Raw genomic sequence first — 16,940 nt, forward strand, 5'->3', positions numbered from 1 at the left:
GCAGCAACACTCTTGAAAACAAAGTATTGCATTGTGGGTTTGAGCTGACGGGCCCCTTTTGTATGTCAATAAATCAAGTCAACTTAATTCAAGTGGCAGATCCCAAAAATAGTTTATATTTAAATGAAATATTCTTTGGGGGCATGTCATGTGATCTACCTTTGTGGTCTTTGTGATCTACTGGTAGATCGCGATCTACCTTTTGGGCACCCCTGGTCTACATCTATTCTAAGATAGCATCTTAAATACATGTTGTGAAAATACTGCCTAACAGCTGCCTAACAATAATGGTAACAACGGAGCACGGATTTAAGTTGAGAAAGGACTTGTCCAAAGTTGTCTTGTCCTGTCCTCTTAATTACTTAATTGTGCTGTTTTGAAAAATAGACAAACAACTACTTAGAACACACAGAAGAGGGAATAAAGGTTATGGTACTAAAAACCAAAAGCTAAGAGGAACACAACGCACACCTGGGTTAGAGACGCAGGTGCAGACTGTGGGCCTGTTTCAATTGCATGAACAATGAGACGGTCGCCCAATCCATCCTCAATGCTAGAGAAACACATTATCGTGCCAACCTTTCGATTTCCATCTTCATCAGGGCACCGTGATGAAGACAGAAGTGGAAACGTGGGCATAATAAATATCTCTTAACACAGAGCGTGACACTTTTCTTGTACCGTTAAAAGACATTCCATGAATCAGACTTGAGTTTATAATTTGTGCCCAAGCCATGTGTTTAAATGTCATGCCTGAGCAAGGACTAGGCCTGTCACAATTATTACTACAATCATCACTAATTGCAACTATTTGAGATAATAATATTTTTCGCATAATAATCATCATCGTTCATACATGCAGACATGGCAGATCTACAAGCTTACGACATGTCACTTTGTGACGTGTTGACAGCCCTATAAAGCAAGGAGTCAAGGACTATGCTAGAAATGGGAAACGTCTCACCTTGTCCATCCTGTACTGTTCAGGACTATATCAAGTATCTCTCTCTCTCTCTCTCTCTCTCTAGAGAGATGTGGGGGGGGGGGTGGATCCAAAGAGCATGCTTGAAGGGCAAAGCAGGGGACAGGGTTGCTAGCCAGCTGGGCGGGCGGGGTGACGGACAGGGACATTTTAATCACAACAGGAGAGGGATAAATTAGCGGGAGCTGATATAGCCCTCACAGCAGGAGGCCAACATTAACAGGCATAGAGGGGGGGGGGGGGGGGGGGGGGGTCTGCCCAGGTGAAGACGGATAAGGAAGAGAGACGGAGGAAGGACGGTGTTTATAATTTATGCATGAGACACGGGTGCACGTCTCTAGACAGTCCACAAGCTTAAGTGTAAAAGGCTCCCGCTGGCCTAGTGGTCCAGACGCGTGCCGCATACATACAGTATAGGCTCTGGGCCTGACAGCGTGTCGTGTGTTCGAGTCCCGTTCATGGCGACCTTTGCTGCGTGTCTCTCCCCTTCTCTCTCTCTCTCCCTCTTTTCTGTCAGTCTTCACTTGAAACTATCAATAAAGGCAGAAAAGCCTAAAACAAATCTTAAAAAAGAAAAGAAAAAAAAAAAGCTTAAACGTGAAAGTTGATTCTCTACAAAACCCAGAACACACACACAGTAAAACTCAAACGCAGCCATCCAGACCAAGTCACGGAATGCCAGTGTGATTCCCGGAGCATGGAAGAGGTCTAATTGCATTTAGCTTAAGCCCACCCCCCGTGGAATACTAATACGCTCGTGAAGGGGGTCGGACTTCTTAAGGCTATGATTTAGTATCTGAATAAATGAAAAAAAATAAAGACTTAATCCGCCATTTCCTCTTAAGTTCCATTCCATCTCACTATGGAAACCGCAGCCCCCCCCCACTCCCCCAGGGTGGAATTCCCAGCAGAAGACTTTTATTTGTTAGTTTGTTTGTTTGCTTTCAGGCCCCAGTCAGTTTGCTCTGTTGACTGTGTTCCCCCGGCCTCTTCTCTCCTACTGTGTGTGTGCTCTGGCATGGCGGCGTGCCTTTTCACTGTCACACACTGTCCCACCATCCTGTCATAAAAATTCCGGTGCAGGGTCAAAAGGGACACATTTGTTCGGACAGTGTGTGTTCCAGCGACCCCCCCCCCCCCCCCCCCCACCGGAGGGGCGGGGGGGGAAGGCGACGGCCCTAGTTACAGTTAGTTGAATCCTCAAAACTCCTGCATTTGATCATCCATTTATTACATTTTTAGCCCATAGACCATTTTATGATTTTATCTGTATTCGTCTTGGACAAATACAAGAAGATACTCCTATGGAAAGGCTATATTATTTTACTTACCGTATAGTGACCAATTTAGTATAGCCGTTTCATACATTTTATTTGTACTTTCGTGAAAGTTTATAATTGTTAGCGAAATTCGAAGTTTCAACACCAAAGTAGTAGTTAGTTGTGAATTACCAACTGGACATTTGGCTTCTGTGTTTGCCGAAGTTTTTATTTGTGTTGTTTCAGTCATAAGCGCAGGTCCAGGTTGTGCTTCACGTTCCACAGCCGTCTGCCTTGACTTCTGTGTGTGCTGACTGTGGCAGGCACGGTGTGGGCTAGCCCCTCCCTCCCCTCACTGGTGCGAAACTGGCTAGGAGAAACGGGGAAGCCACCAGGAGGGGAAGTCACAGAACTTGTGGTGGGGTGAAATACTTCCTGCCCAATACGAACCGCAATGCTGACGGAACAAAGTGACTTGGAGTTAGTTCCCGATACCAATAACGGTATCGGAAAAGCTGCCGATACTGCCCAGAATGTTGGTATCGGTGAGTAGTATGCCACTCTACCATTCAGATACCATGTCATTTATCACTTGATATGTCATTTACAGTCAGTGACGGGTTATATGGGTATTGAATCTAAAGTGAATTATTAAACGGATGTGTAGACTCTTCCCTTGAGATCTTGACGAGCAGCAGAGTTCTCAAATTCTGCCCGAACCCGCCGGCCTGGACATGTATACAGAGAACTCAGCAGAGCAGAGGTTGAGCCCAGTCTCTCTAGGTCGTCCTCAGACGAGCCCTCCATCGTCGTTTCCAGTCATCCCGGTTCTCCATACATCTGGCCAGTTCGTTGGTACTTTGCGCTCCTGCGTCGTTCTTGAGTACATCCACGTATGTTCGCGTGGGACGTCCTTGTGACCGGTGCCCGTGTGTTGGTTCCCATAGCACTAGTTTGCTGGCTGGCAGCTCTTGGTGTCTTTGGCAGTGTCCTGCTAGTCTCATTCTCCTGGCTGCTATTTTCTGGCTCACCCTTGGCATTCCATCATACAGATTTGTGTTGGTAACATGTGTGCTCTTCCTCTTACTGATGTTGAGTGCTGCACGCAGCATTCTGGTGTAGCACCCATCGAGAGACTTCTGCAGGGTTGGCTTCAGGGTCCAGCATTCACTGGACCAGACTCTACCGTTGCGTAGAAGAAGCTGAGTTTGGTTTGACGGGGGAGGTTGGAGTTCCATACACTGGCCATGCCGTTCAGGGCCCTCCATGCAAGTGCCTTCCTCACTTTCAGGTCTTGTTGGGTTGAGTTGACCCATAAGCCCAGGTACTTGAAGTCCTTGACTTCCTTCAAAGCAGTGCCTCCTGTTGTTGTCAGAGGTGGATGCTCTGATGGAATGTTATAGGTGATAACTTCAGTTTTCTTGGCATTCAGCCGGAGGCCAACCTTGGCACACTCTGATTCCACTCTGGTCAGAAGCTCCTGAGCTTGTTCCACGTGGTCAGAGAGCAGGCTGGCGAGTGAGAGAGTAGCAGGTTTTAACAAGCCATTGGAGAACCTTAACTTTTATGCCATTATTGTTGTAACAGTGGAAATACATGAAGGAATGAAAAACATAATTAGCAGGCCACCTGTGTGTGTGTGTGTGTGTGTGTGTGTGTGTGTGTGTGTGTGTGTGTGTGTGTGTGTGTGTGTGTGTGTGTGTGTGTGTGTGTGTGTGTGTGTGTGTGTGTGTGTGTGTGTGTGTGTGTGTGTGTGTGTGTGTGTGTGTGTGTGTGTGTGTGTGTGGTGGTAGGGTGCGTGCGCTTGTGTGTGTTTGTGCGTGCATTCAATAACGTTGCTTTAATTAAAAACTTGGTTAACAACTCAGACTATGGAATCTATCTCCGTTTTATGAGAAGCTGGTTGGTTTAGTTTTGTTGCGTCTTATCACTTATTGCCAGTGCCACTGATTACTGTACCAATTCTACCAAACAACTTGCGGTCAAACTTTGCGTACATTTTCGTTTTATCTCACTCATCCCGGTGTGTACAACAATGCATACAAATTAATTATGCACACAAGCTATTTTCTCGGCCTGTCTGCCTCATATTTGTCTGCCAGCAGCTCAGTAAATGATTTGCGATAAGTCAAATGGAAGCATGCATCATCTCAAATATCTCCCTTTTCATCTCTGACCACTCAAAAATGTGCCTGGGGAATATCTCCCTATGAGGATTTATTGTTATCAGGCTTATTGCCACGGAATACCTTGGATAACATCCTGCAGCGCTTAACCCATTTTGACCTGAGATCAGATTCTAAAAATGTCTTCTGCATCCTGACAGTTTTCTGAAAAAGCTAATGTTTCTATGTCAGACCTACATGCTCGTAGCGTGCCACTCGGTGGCGCGCTATGAGCTTGTAGATCTGCTATTTTTCAATAGCTAAAGCATAACATAATGCTAACACCAAAAGGGGTTCCCGCCCCAAAATGGGTTAACTGTGCTTGTAGTGAGACGAGATATAAATGATGTGTCGCGTGCCTCCATTACGTTGTGACCGTGCGTTCCATTTGCACAACTTAACCCCACTTACGCTGGCGTCCGTGCCAGCTTTGTGAACATGCTTTCCGACATTTGCAACTTTTCCTCATTGGTGGTCGGCTTTTAGGGTGAGGAAGTGGCAGTGTGTGCTTATGTCCATGTGTGGAGTGACCGTGTTTATCTGTCATCATCGGCCAACATTGTCCAATTGAACTGGACAATGTCCAGTTCACCTACAAGCTCGTAGCGCGCCACTAGCTTGTAGGTCTGCTATTTTTGAAAAATTGAAGAACGACTGACATAGAAACATAGCTTTTTCAGAAAACTATCAGGATGCAGAAGACATTATGAGTGGTCAGAGATGAAAATGGAGATATTTGAGATGATGCATGCTTCCATTTGACATTGTCCAGTTCAATTGGACACCACCAATTGAACGTGTGTGTGTGTGTGTGTGTGTGTGTGTGTGTGTGTGTGTGTGTGTGTGTGTGTGTGTGTGTGTGTGTGTGTGTGTGTGTGTGTGTGTGTGTGTGTGTGTGTGTGTGCGTGTGCGTGTGTGCGTGCGGTGCTCGCTCTTTTAGCAGCCATTCAGATGACGTAGCCTATGGTAGTTCCTCGTTCTTGGTTGGCCTGGCGGCAGTCTCACTCTCTCCCTGACACACACACACACACACACACACACAGAAAGCCTTTCTCTCCCTCTCCATGTCACACTGGTTACGGAGCGATCATGTCTTTTCCATTACAATGGCCTTTATTTCAAAGTGGCTCCTCTCTGCATGCGCGACGTGTATACCCCCAAGCGCTCGCCAGCGCGCACATGCACTCACACACACACTCACTCTGCCAGCAGACTGAGGTCACGCTGAAAAGGTCACAGTGGTGAAGTGACGAGCTCCAGCTGCCTCCCCGCGCCCGTCTTTCTCCCCCGTGGTATGAAACGTTGTCTGTGCCGCCGTGTGTGTTCTCTGTGTTGAACCCATAGAGTATTAAGAGGACAGAGACTGAACCGGAGCGATAGCACAGCATGAGATTCATCGAAATGTATATTGTTGCATATTTAATAAAATAGGAAATTACGCCCGCACAATGTTGATCTGCTTGGTACATTTATTAAGTAGGCGACGTTCGGTCACTACTGACCTCCTTCAGGCATGATATCAACAGTGTGTGGGGGCGTATTGTCCTATTTTATTATTGATGTGCATTTGCCTACGCAGTACGCACCTGTTCCTAAGCCTCTACTCTACGTCTGTGAAAGTCTTTCTCTACTATTGTTATTTATTGAAATACATTTCTCCCTCTCTCTCCCTCTCTCTCTCTGTCTGTCTATCTCTATTTATTTTTCTGTGCAGCGTCTGACACTGAGCACGACGCCGCGGTGAAGCTTGACCAGGAGAGGGCCGAGATAGTCGCCAAATATGACAAGGTATAGTAAGCACTCAGTTTGTTGAGCTATTAGCTCCCTAAGCTCAGCAGGTTCTCAGCAGGAAACCGGTGGATTGTGCAGTCCGGGTAGGGAATGAGGAATTACCCCAGGTGAAGGAGTTCAAGTTCACGAGTGAGGGGAGGACGGAGAAGGAGATCAGCCGGAGAATCTGAGCGGCAGGGGCGGTATTGCAGTCGCTGTGCCGCACTGCTGTGACGAAAAGAGAGTTGAGCCAGAAGGCAAAGCTTTCTGTCTACTCTCACCTATGGTCATGAAGTTCGCAAATTTTTCACATCAAGGCCCTTTATGTATTTGGCATTTGAGCCACGAACCACCATTTGATGAGAATATTGACTTAGAATATTTTGTTATTGTTGGATAAAAATGTGTCAATTCCATGCTGTATTGATGTGGTACCATATAGGAGAGATAGCGGGCAAACGTTGATCAAAATAACAATTCTTCTATACGTTCTCTATTATTGTGTAGACTTTTTAGACTAAAATTAAGTAATGCAGATGTTTAACAAAAAAAATTACTCTTGAGTTAAAGATCTATAAGGGTTCATTTGGTTACTAACTTTCCAAAAATTAGGCTGGGACCACTTTGGAACCTTCTCAAAGACCGCTGGTGGTCCTCGGACCACTGTTTGAGAACCAGTGCCATAGACTATTCCCTAACTCAGGGGTTCTCAACCTGTGGGTCGCGACCCCTCGGGGGGTCGCCAAATAATTTTGGGTCCCCAAATTATTAAAAAAGATTATTATTATTATTTTTGCAACTGAATGGCTGGAAAGTGGAAATGAAGAGTTTACATAGTACATGCATACACCTTCCCTAATGATTATATCTGGTTTCAGTATTTATTTATGGTGTATTGTCTCTATTATTAAAGGAGAATTCCATACTAAAAGGCTTTCTTACCTTTCTTTGTAGTTGTTACGTCCCCACCAAAGAGGTCCAGGTGTAATTTTGTGCAAAAGCTCCTTATTGGCTATTTCCCCTACCATAAGCCCTAAATGAATTGCATTGAATTGAATGGGGCTATGGGGTGTTGTGCTAATTCGCTTATTTCCATCGCTCAAAATTATTATTTTTTTGTATATATCTTCTCTTCATAATGTAAATAATATCCCAAGCGGCACACCCCATAGCCCCATTCAATTCCCATTCCATTCAATGCAATTCATTGAGGGCTTATGGTAGGGGAAATAGCCAATAAGGAGTTTTTGCACAAAATAACACCTGGACCTCTTTGGTGGGGACGTAACGACTACAAAGAAAGGTAAGAAAGCCTTCTAGCATGGAGTTCTCCTTTAAGGTTATTGTAGCAGTTTATATTGGGGGTCGGGAGGGGACGGGGCGGGGGTCCCGAGACATTGCCAAAGCATTTCCGGGGGTCCCCGGGCCAAAAACGTTGAGAACCCCTGCCCTAACTGACTGACACCCATAAGCCAGGGCCTGGCGGCTGGCCTATTGCATTGGGTTTATGAATGTACTTTTAATGCAGCCCAGTGAGCTGTATAATCAAGCCGGCCTCATTAAGACGGAAGAGATGTGGCGGGATGGGTGTCATGTTGTGCTGGGTGGTGGTGTGATGGAGGTGGTGGTGTGATGGAGGTGGTGGTGGTGTGATGGAGGTGGTGGTGTGATGGAGGTGGTGGTGTGATCATCACACCACCACCTCCATCACACCACCACCACCTCCATCACACTGTGATGGAGGTGGTGGTGGTGTGATGGAGGTGGTGGTGGTGTGATGGAGGTGGTGGTGTGATGGACGTGGTGGTGTGATGGAGGTGGTGGTGTGATGGAGGTGGTGGTGGTGTGATGGAGGTGGTGGTGTGATGGAGGTGGTGGTGTGATGGAGGTGGTGGTGTGATGGTGGAGGTGGTGGTGTGATGGAGGTGGTGGTGTGATGGAGGTGGTGGTGGTGTGATGGAGGTGGTGGTGGTGTGATGGAGGTGGTGGTGGTGTGATGGAGGTGGTGGTGGTGTGATGGAGGTGGTGGTGTGATGGAGGTGGTGGTGGTGTGATGGAGGTGGTGGTGGTGTGATGGAGGTGGTGGTGTGATGGAGGTGGTGGTGGTGTGATGGAGGAATAGGGAGGCCAGCAAGCTGACAGAGTTTAATTGTGTTATGATGTTTGCCCTCGATCGTAAGAGGAATCCATTTTGGGGTCGTGCACCGAGGCGGAACGGGCACAATCAGAATCACATCAGTATCATCATTACTGTCTGGGGGGGGGGGGGGGGGGGCTTTAACCCATTTTGGGCGGGAACCCCTCTTGGTGTTTTAAGCATTATGTTATACTTTAGCTATTGAAAAATAGCAGATCTACAAGCTCAGATCTACGAGCTTGTAGGTCTGCTATTTTTTTTAAATCGTGAAAATGTTTTTAACTCATATCTTTGCTTCTGGGGGGTCCCTGGAACAACATATTTCCAGATGGGGGTTGGTGGCCAATTACATATAATCTTGGGGGATGGGAGTCCTTGACACGAAAATGTTTGAGAACGACAACTGTCAGGATTTAGAAGACATTTGTAGAATCGTTCCCAGGTCAAAATGGGTTAATGGACTCTGTTATCACAGCCGCAGACTTCTCAAACCTTGGGCCCGGCAAACTTCATTTCACATAACAAAAGCGTGTCTTTCATTGACATTAAAACGTATCTCTTATCCTTTGTACAATTCGTACGGTAAGCATATTATTTTCTGCAGTGAGAATTTATTGCTAATGGCAAAACATAATCTGCTAATTGTGTCGAACACTGACAGTTGAAATGAAATGACAAACGACTTGTGAAAGAGTAGCGGGGGGGGTAAACACGCGCGTACCGCCGCTAGATGACGTGTGTTTTAGACGCTTTGTGCACATGCGTATGCTACGCGGCCATGTACACACACACACACACACACACACACACACACACACACACACACACACACACACACACACACACACACGGCACAGAGGCCAGGAGGAGAACAGCGTTTTTATCCTTCCCACATGTGTGGTACTGTACAGTATGTGTTTTTGATTTACATGTATTTATTTAACTGGCCTGCATCTGCTGAGGGGAGTCGTGTTGGGTTGGGTTTGGGCCGGGTGTTCTGAGGACTGGCAGTTAGTAGGCCGAGGGAGTTTAGAAATCAATCACGTCGACAGCTGGACTTCAGAGCATGCTGCCACTAGTCTCACGCAGACAGATGGTCAGAGATAACTACATCTGGGAACGGGCTCTTTTTGCACACAGAATAACTCTTCCTACTTCCGGGCCGCTTCCCTACTTCTTCACAGGTGTTGCAGTTGATACTAATTAAGGCTCTGTTCCATTTTAGTGTGCAGTGGTTCTCAAACTTTTCTTAATTTTAAGGACCCCCATAACTCTGAGAGTATACAACATGGAACCAAGTGGACCATTACGGGTCCATTTGGTTCAATTTGTACATTCTCAGAGTTACACACCCGTACGGGACTACGGGGCCATTTGGAATCCACTCAAGGGCACTTTAAGGGGCAATTCACACTATGGTCCCGGGTTCGGACTCGGGACCACTTGTCAGATGTTGTGGTAATGTGAATGATGCGTACCGTTCCCGGGAGCGGATCTCCCAACCGTCCCCGAGACCGCATGGGGGGCGGGTCTCTGGACCGTTGAAGTGTATTCAGATACGGATCGTTCCAATGTGAATGCATGCGTACCTAAAGAAGGAAGTGGACTGTTTTTTTTTAGAACGTGACATGATCTCTAGTCGACGAGCCAAGCGTCAACAAAAAAGAACACAGACGCTGCACGAAGCATAACACCAGCTCATTTCTCAACACCGCCCGTCGCCGATCTACAAGCTCACAACGCGTCGCGAGCTTGCAGATCTGCTATGTTGAATCTGCTATACACGCAGCACCGCAGTACACGCTGATCTTGGACTACACGTGGCTTTTGGGCTTTGCTTGGCATAGTTTCCAAAGTAAAACAAAATAATAATAATGCTAAAGTAGAATCCATTAAACTAATATCAAACACGACACTGGAGCACAGAATAGCAGGCAGGCTGACAGTGACGTAGTATAACGGCAAAGAGCCAAAAGAGGCAATGCAATGCAGTGTCTGGATTTATTCGAGACAATGTCGCAGAGTTGATGGCCAGTGTCCGTGCGCACCAGTCATCAAGCACACCACCATCTGGAGGATCAAAGTGTGTTATGCAAGTGTACCCGGGTGCGCTGTTGAATCTCGGGCAATGTGAATCATGGCCATCGGGGACCAGGCAACCGTATTCGGAAACGGTTCCAATGAAACGGATTCAGTCCCTCTCGGTGTGAATTGCCTATAAGAGAGCCACTGGTGTAGCCGAGTGTTTCCAGTGAGCCAACATACACAATAGCAGCACCCTGACTCTATTTGACCAGAATGGAACAGAGCCTTTAACGGGTCCATTTGGTTCCATTTGTACACTCTCAGAGTTAAATGAACAGTGATTTCACAATATAAATCGTGGTCCCAGAGATAGAAATGCCATTAAATAGGGGACTGTAGCCTAATTCAGGTCAAACCGCGGGGCCCCTTGAAATGAAAATGGTTGAAAATCACAGAGCTGTAAAAATCTTCTCGTATGGGGGTTCCTTGGCATATATCTCATGAGTGTCATTTTGGGGGTCCTTGACATGAAAAAGTTTGGGGATCATGTAGTAGCGGGCAGCTAGAGTCTAGCTGCCCACTGCTACATGATCCTCCCCCAGTCTCTCTAGCAGCTGCCCACTGCTACATGATCCTCCCCCAGTCTCTCTAGCAGCTAGAGTCTAACTGCCCACTGCTACATGATCCTCCCCCAGTCTCTCTAGCAGCTAGAGTCTAGCAGCTAGAGTCTAGCTGCCCGCTGCTACATAATCCTCCCCCAGTCTCTCTAGCAGCTAGAGTCTAGCAGCTAGAGTCTAGCTGCCCACTGCTACATAATCCTCCCCCAGTCTCTCTAGCAGCTAGTCTAGCAGCTAGAGTCTAGCTGCCCACTGCTACATGATCCTCCCCCAGTCTCTCTAGCAGCTAGAGTCTAGCTGCCCACTGCTACATGATCCTCCCCCAGTCTCTCTAGCAGCTAGAGTCTAGCTGCCCACTGCTACATAATCCTCCCCCAGTCTCTCTAGCAGCTAGTCTAGCAGCTAGAGTCTAGCTGCCCACTGCTACATGATCCTCCCCCAGTCTCTCTAGCAGCTAGAGTCTAGCTGCCCACTGCTACATAATCCTCCCCCAGTCTCTCTAGCAGCTAGTCTAGCAGCTAGAGTCTAGCTGCCCGCTGCTACATAATCCTCCCCCAGTCTCTCTAGCAGCTAGAGTCTAGCTGCCCACTGCTACATGATCCTCCCCCAGTCTCTCTAGCAGCTAGTCTAGCAGCTAGAGTCTAGCTGCCCACTGCTACATGATCCTCCCCCAGTCTCTCTAGCAGCTAGAGTCTAGCTGCCCACTGCTACATGATCCTCCCCCAGTCTCTCTAGCAGCTAGAGTCTAGCTGCCCACTGCTACATGATCCTCCCCCAGTCTCTCTAGCAGCTAGAGTCTAGCTGCCCACTGCTACATGATCCTCCCCCAGTCTCTCTAGCAGCTAGAGTCTAGCTGCCCGCTGCTACATGATCCTCCCCCAGTCTCTCTAGCAGCTAGAGTCTAGCTGCCCACTGCTACATGATCCTCCCCCAGTCTCTCTAGCAGCTAGAGTCTAGCTGCCCACTGCTACATGATCCTCCCCCAGTCTCTCTAGCAGCTAGAGTCTAGCTGCCCACTGCTACATAATCCTCCCCCAGTCTCTCTAGAAGTGGGTTCCCCATTTTACTGCAGCTGTCGTGTTGTTGAATTCACTTGGGAGGCCCGGGGTCAGGTGGTGATGCAGGTGGCACCTGCATGGCTGTTTTCATTTCACACCTGTTTAGCAGACACCACACACACACACACACACACACACACACACACACACACTTTCACTTTATCTCTCTCCCCCTCTCTCTCTCTCTCTCTCTCTCACGCACACAGACACACACACTTTCACTTTCTCTCTCTCCCCCTCTCTCTCTCTCTCTCACGCACACAGACACACACACACACTTTCACTTTCTCTCTCTCCCCCTCTCTCTCTCTCTCTCACGCACACAGACACACACACTTTCACTTTGTCTCTCTCTCTCCCCTCTCTCTCTCTCTCACGTACACGTACACACACACACACTGCCGAGGGCATGAGAGTAGTGACACATCTGTAATTCACCAGTCTGGTGAATCTGCTCCTGAACAGCATAGGTGACATGATGCAATTGCCTCTAATATAATTTACTGTAGATTGTTTTGTGTGTGGGTGGTGGTGGTGGTGGTGGTGGGGCGGCGGGGGATAGTTGTTTGTGGTCTCGTACTCGTCCAAATGTCCCCACAGGAAAGCCCTTTAGAACGCACATATTTGTTTCACCTGTTTGTCTCACCTATAGTCATGAAGTGTGGGTCATGACCGAGAGAATAAGGTGGCGAATGCAAGCGGCCAAAATTAGTTTTCTCCGACGGGTGGCTGGCATCTCCCTTAGAGAGATAGGGTGAGAAGTTCAGTCCCACGAGAGAGACTCGGAGTAGAACCGCTGCTTCTTTGCCTGGAAAGGAGCCAGCTTAGGTGGTTCGGGCATCTGGTTAGGATGCCTCTTGAGCGTCTCATTAGGGAGGTCCTCGATGCACGTCCCACTGGAAGGAGACCCCCGGGGCAGACCAAGGCGCAGTTGGAGTAAACGCATCGACTCACTGGCCTTGGAACGCCTCGGGGTCCCCCAGGAGGAAGTCACTAATGTCTGGAGCTCTCTGTTGGAGCTGTTGCCCCCGCGACCCGACTACGGATAAGCGGTTGAAGATGGATGGATGGATATTTGTTTAGAATGCACACGTTTCTGGTTCATTGTTATTCATGGTTTTGTCCACTTGCTTTTTTCATTTCAGGGAAAGGAGGCTATTGTGGAGCCCTGGGAGGACACCAACTATCAGCTGTACAAAGTCGTTGACCGATTCGGCTTCAAACAGTAAGGACTCAAGGGCACGCACGCACGCACGCACGCACGCACGCACGCACGCACGCACGCAATAGAACCACAAGCTATTATTTCTGATAACTAACTTAATAACCTTCAAACCAGTTTGAACAGTAGCACCACTTGGAGAAGAGAGAGAATGAAAGACCTTAAAGTTGTGTGTGTGTGTGTGTGTGTGTGTGTGTGTGTGTGTGTGTGTGTGTGTGTGTGTGTGTGTGTGTGTGTGTGTGTGTGTGTGTGTGTGTGTGTGTGTGTGTGTGTGTGTGTGTGTGTGTGTGTGTGTGTGTGTGTGTGTGTGTGTGTGTGTGTGTGTGTGTGTGTGTGTGTGTGTGTGTGCGCTCTCGTGTGTGGCTTTGGCAGAGCTCGCAGGGAGCCTGCGAGGCTCTTAAACAGCAGTGTGCTAAAGTGTTATATATTTATATATAGGCTGGCACATGTAGGCAGGAAGCTGCTGGGTTAGCCACAATCACAGGGCATCAGTGTTGGAGCTGCAGCGCTGAAACACGGACATAAACCATGCTCTAAGTCTAAGGAGGCGGCTTAGAGAGAGATGGAGGGAGAAAGACACAGAGAGGAGGGGGAAAAACAGCCATGAAGTGTTATTTGATTGGTAAAGACAGACGTCCTCAAGGTTATGTGCTGTGCTGACCCGAGAAGCAAAATACGGCCCTTAAAAAAAGCTGAGATCGCCTGGGCCATAGCTCAATGGTCCAGGCACCTTGGCTGGTAATCCAGTCTGGCAGGGTGCTGCGGGTTCGACTCCCGATCCCGACGGCCTTTACTGCATGTCACCCCCCATCTCTCTCCCCATTTCCTGTCAGCCTACTGTCTGTCCCTCCATAAAAAATATAAAATAAAGGCGAAAGCCACAAAAAAACATTAAATGAAATGAATCGTTATTTTAACCAATCTGTAGATAACACAATTTACAATTTAGGCGTTTAGCAGACGCTCTTAATCCAGAGTGATTTACATGGGTGCCAGGGGGTGGACACTAGTTTTGGTCCGGGGTGCCACTTTTCCCATTATAAATAAAATAAAGAAAATGTAATTCTATTGTGCATGTAATGTGCATGTCATAACCTGATCACCAGATTAGAGGAATTTTCAAAAACATGGATTAAAAAAATATATATTATTATTATTATTTTTGCTCGTCTTAACGTCCCTGGCAATCAGTACATAGTGAAATCGGGCTCGTCTTAACGTCCCTGGCACTTAAACTATATCTATATAATGAAACTATGCATATACTATATAGTGCTATGTCTACGTAAAATGCTGTCTAAGTCTACATAAAATGCTATATAAAATTCATGCATTTTCTTATTTTATTTTTTTTGATCGATGTGTACTGACAGGGCTCCAGAGTGCAAAAGACAAGGGCAAAACCAAGGTCTGGCTCACATGACACAGACTGAAGACCAGTGGTTTTCAAGGACCATTATTTATTCAGCTTTTGAGCCACGGACCAGCATTTGATGAGATTTAGCCTCTCGGACCCAAAATCAAAGAATATTTTGGTGTCGTTGGATAAGATTTTGTCTACGATTCCATGCTTTTGGCAAACGTTTAAACCAAATGGACCCGTACGGGTCCATTTGGTTTAATAATTTCGTCAAATAAAACCAAATGGAGGTTTCATTTTACGCTCTAGTCTATTTGGTTACCAACTCTCCATCATTTAGCTGCATGGGGACCACCTGGAACCCCCTCAAGGCCCAACTAGTGGTCCACGGACCACTGGTTGAAAAAAACACTGAATTAAATGAACACTAAGGATTTGACTGAATGTGCCGTTGAACCCCTTTTCTGCCTGCTCACTCTCCCTGAGCAGAGCTTCCTGGTTCGGAAGGTCAGAGGTCATGGAAATCCCAGAGCAACTGCACAGGAAGCGAGGTCAACTCCCAGACTTGTGTTTCCTTCCACTCTCTGGGACATTTTTGCAGATTTAAGATGCAAATAGTGACGATTTAAAAAAAAGTATATATTATTTGCCAGTGTTTCCCCTAGGATGAAATTGTAGCAACGGCATTTTCTTTTCTTTTTTCTCTCACAATATGAAGTCTCGTATCTTTGAGAGTAGGGACTTTAAGCAACGACGGTTTTCAGGACGGCTCCGCTAGGCGGAAGTACGGTGGCTATGACGCCATCGCCGTAGCTGTCAAAATCGTTAAGCAAACAGCCGTCGGCGTCTATGCAGTGTGTGTCAAACATAAACCCCTTTTTTTTAAACACCCTGTCGCGCATCAGCTAACTTGCCGATATTGCTTAATTTTTACATGCACTGGACATGATCAGCAGTGGAAAGACGAAGGTGCTGGAGCAATCTGTGTTATTCAAAAACCTTTTTAATAAACATGGTTAATGTGACATGGTATTAGTGTTATTTCTTCATTCAGAGCATGCCAACACATTACACAGCATAAGAGAGGTGATGGACCAATTGGTGTAAATGTATGACAGCTATAATTTCAATAAACATGGTTATGACGTGGCGTTGTAGACTACGTGTAAGTGTGGGTTCTGTCGTAGTAGAAAGGGCTGCGACGGCAAGCAGGTTTATGTATCGAGCACTGATCCATTTCCGGTTGCCGGAACCGACTGCCGTAGCCGTCGTTGCTTAAAGTCCCTATTGACAGGTGTGACGGAGTTATGGACCATCTCAAGGCAAAGCACATGGGCAATAATAAGTTCTTCCCAATGTCTTCCCAATGTTATTAATCCAAGTAACACTGCTTTCTGCATTAAATGGCTTAGTCCAAAGCCCTTTACAATGAATTCTCCCATTCACACACATTCACACACCGACGGTGGAGGAAACCATGCAAGGCACCAACCTGCTCATCAGGAGCAGTCTGGGGTTCAGTGAGTTTCTGCATTGTTTGTCTAGGGCTGAGCTCACACCTTTCATGCAATTCTCTGTGCTCGTTGGGTGTTGTGTCATGGCCGCCCAGCGGCCCAATGCATTTCCAATGGAGGTCACATGGTTTGACCCAACATTGTGTTGTGTGAGGGGGAGGGGCGGACGACTGCGCCCCTCCCCCTCACACAACACAATGTTGGGTCAAACCATGTGACCTCCATTGGAAATGCATTGGGCCGCTGGGCGGCCATGACACAACACCCAACGAGCACAGAGAATTGCATGAAAGGTGTGAGTGCACCCTATGGGCTGTGTCCCCTTGTAGCTGCGTAGAGGAGGAGCCCAGTTTAAGCGCCATAGAAGTTGTCAGTGCAGTCGGTGTAGCGCTGTCGCCTCACAGCTAGAAGGTCCTGGGTTCGACACCCGCCGGGTGTGCTGGGGGGGCGTGTTCTCTCCTCCGCGCAGTGGTGGAAAGTAACTAAGTACTTCTACTTAAGTACTGTACTTAAGTACAGTTTTGAGGTATTTGTACTTTACTTTTTACTCCAATACTTTTACTTCTACTCCACTACATCTCGGAGCCAAACTTTGTACTTTTACTTCACTACAATTATTTGACAACTTTAGTTACTAGTTACTTTGGCGATCTAAATTTAGATTAGAAAACATACATTAACCACTTCAACCCTATACATTTCGGCCATTTGAAAATAGCCGATCTACAGTACAAGCTCTCAATGCGTCGCAGAGCTTGTAGATCGGCTATTTTCAATACATTTTCTACACATTTTGAACTTGTGAAATGGGACATTCTGCAATAGGAATAC

At 47.1% G+C, this 16,940-nt stretch overlaps 1 protein-coding gene across 1 annotated transcript in view; it reads left to right on the forward strand.

Moving 5' to 3' along the window:
* Window positions 1-16,940, forward strand: part of usp6nl (USP6 N-terminal like) — an 86,941-nt gene that overhangs the window by 43,624 nt on the left and 26,377 nt on the right. Inside the window, exons 3-4 of the mRNA XM_079494650.1 lie at window positions 6,121-6,194; window positions 13,159-13,238. Of these exons, the coding sequence (XP_079350776.1) occupies window positions 6,121-6,194; window positions 13,159-13,238 (154 nt within the window). The remainder of the gene's footprint in view (window positions 1-6,120; window positions 6,195-13,158; window positions 13,239-16,940) is intronic.

This window comes from Electrona antarctica, assembly GCF_951216825.1.
Source record: "Electrona antarctica genome assembly, chromosome: 23".
Taxonomy (NCBI): Eukaryota; Metazoa; Chordata; class Actinopteri; order Myctophiformes; family Myctophidae; genus Electrona; species Electrona antarctica.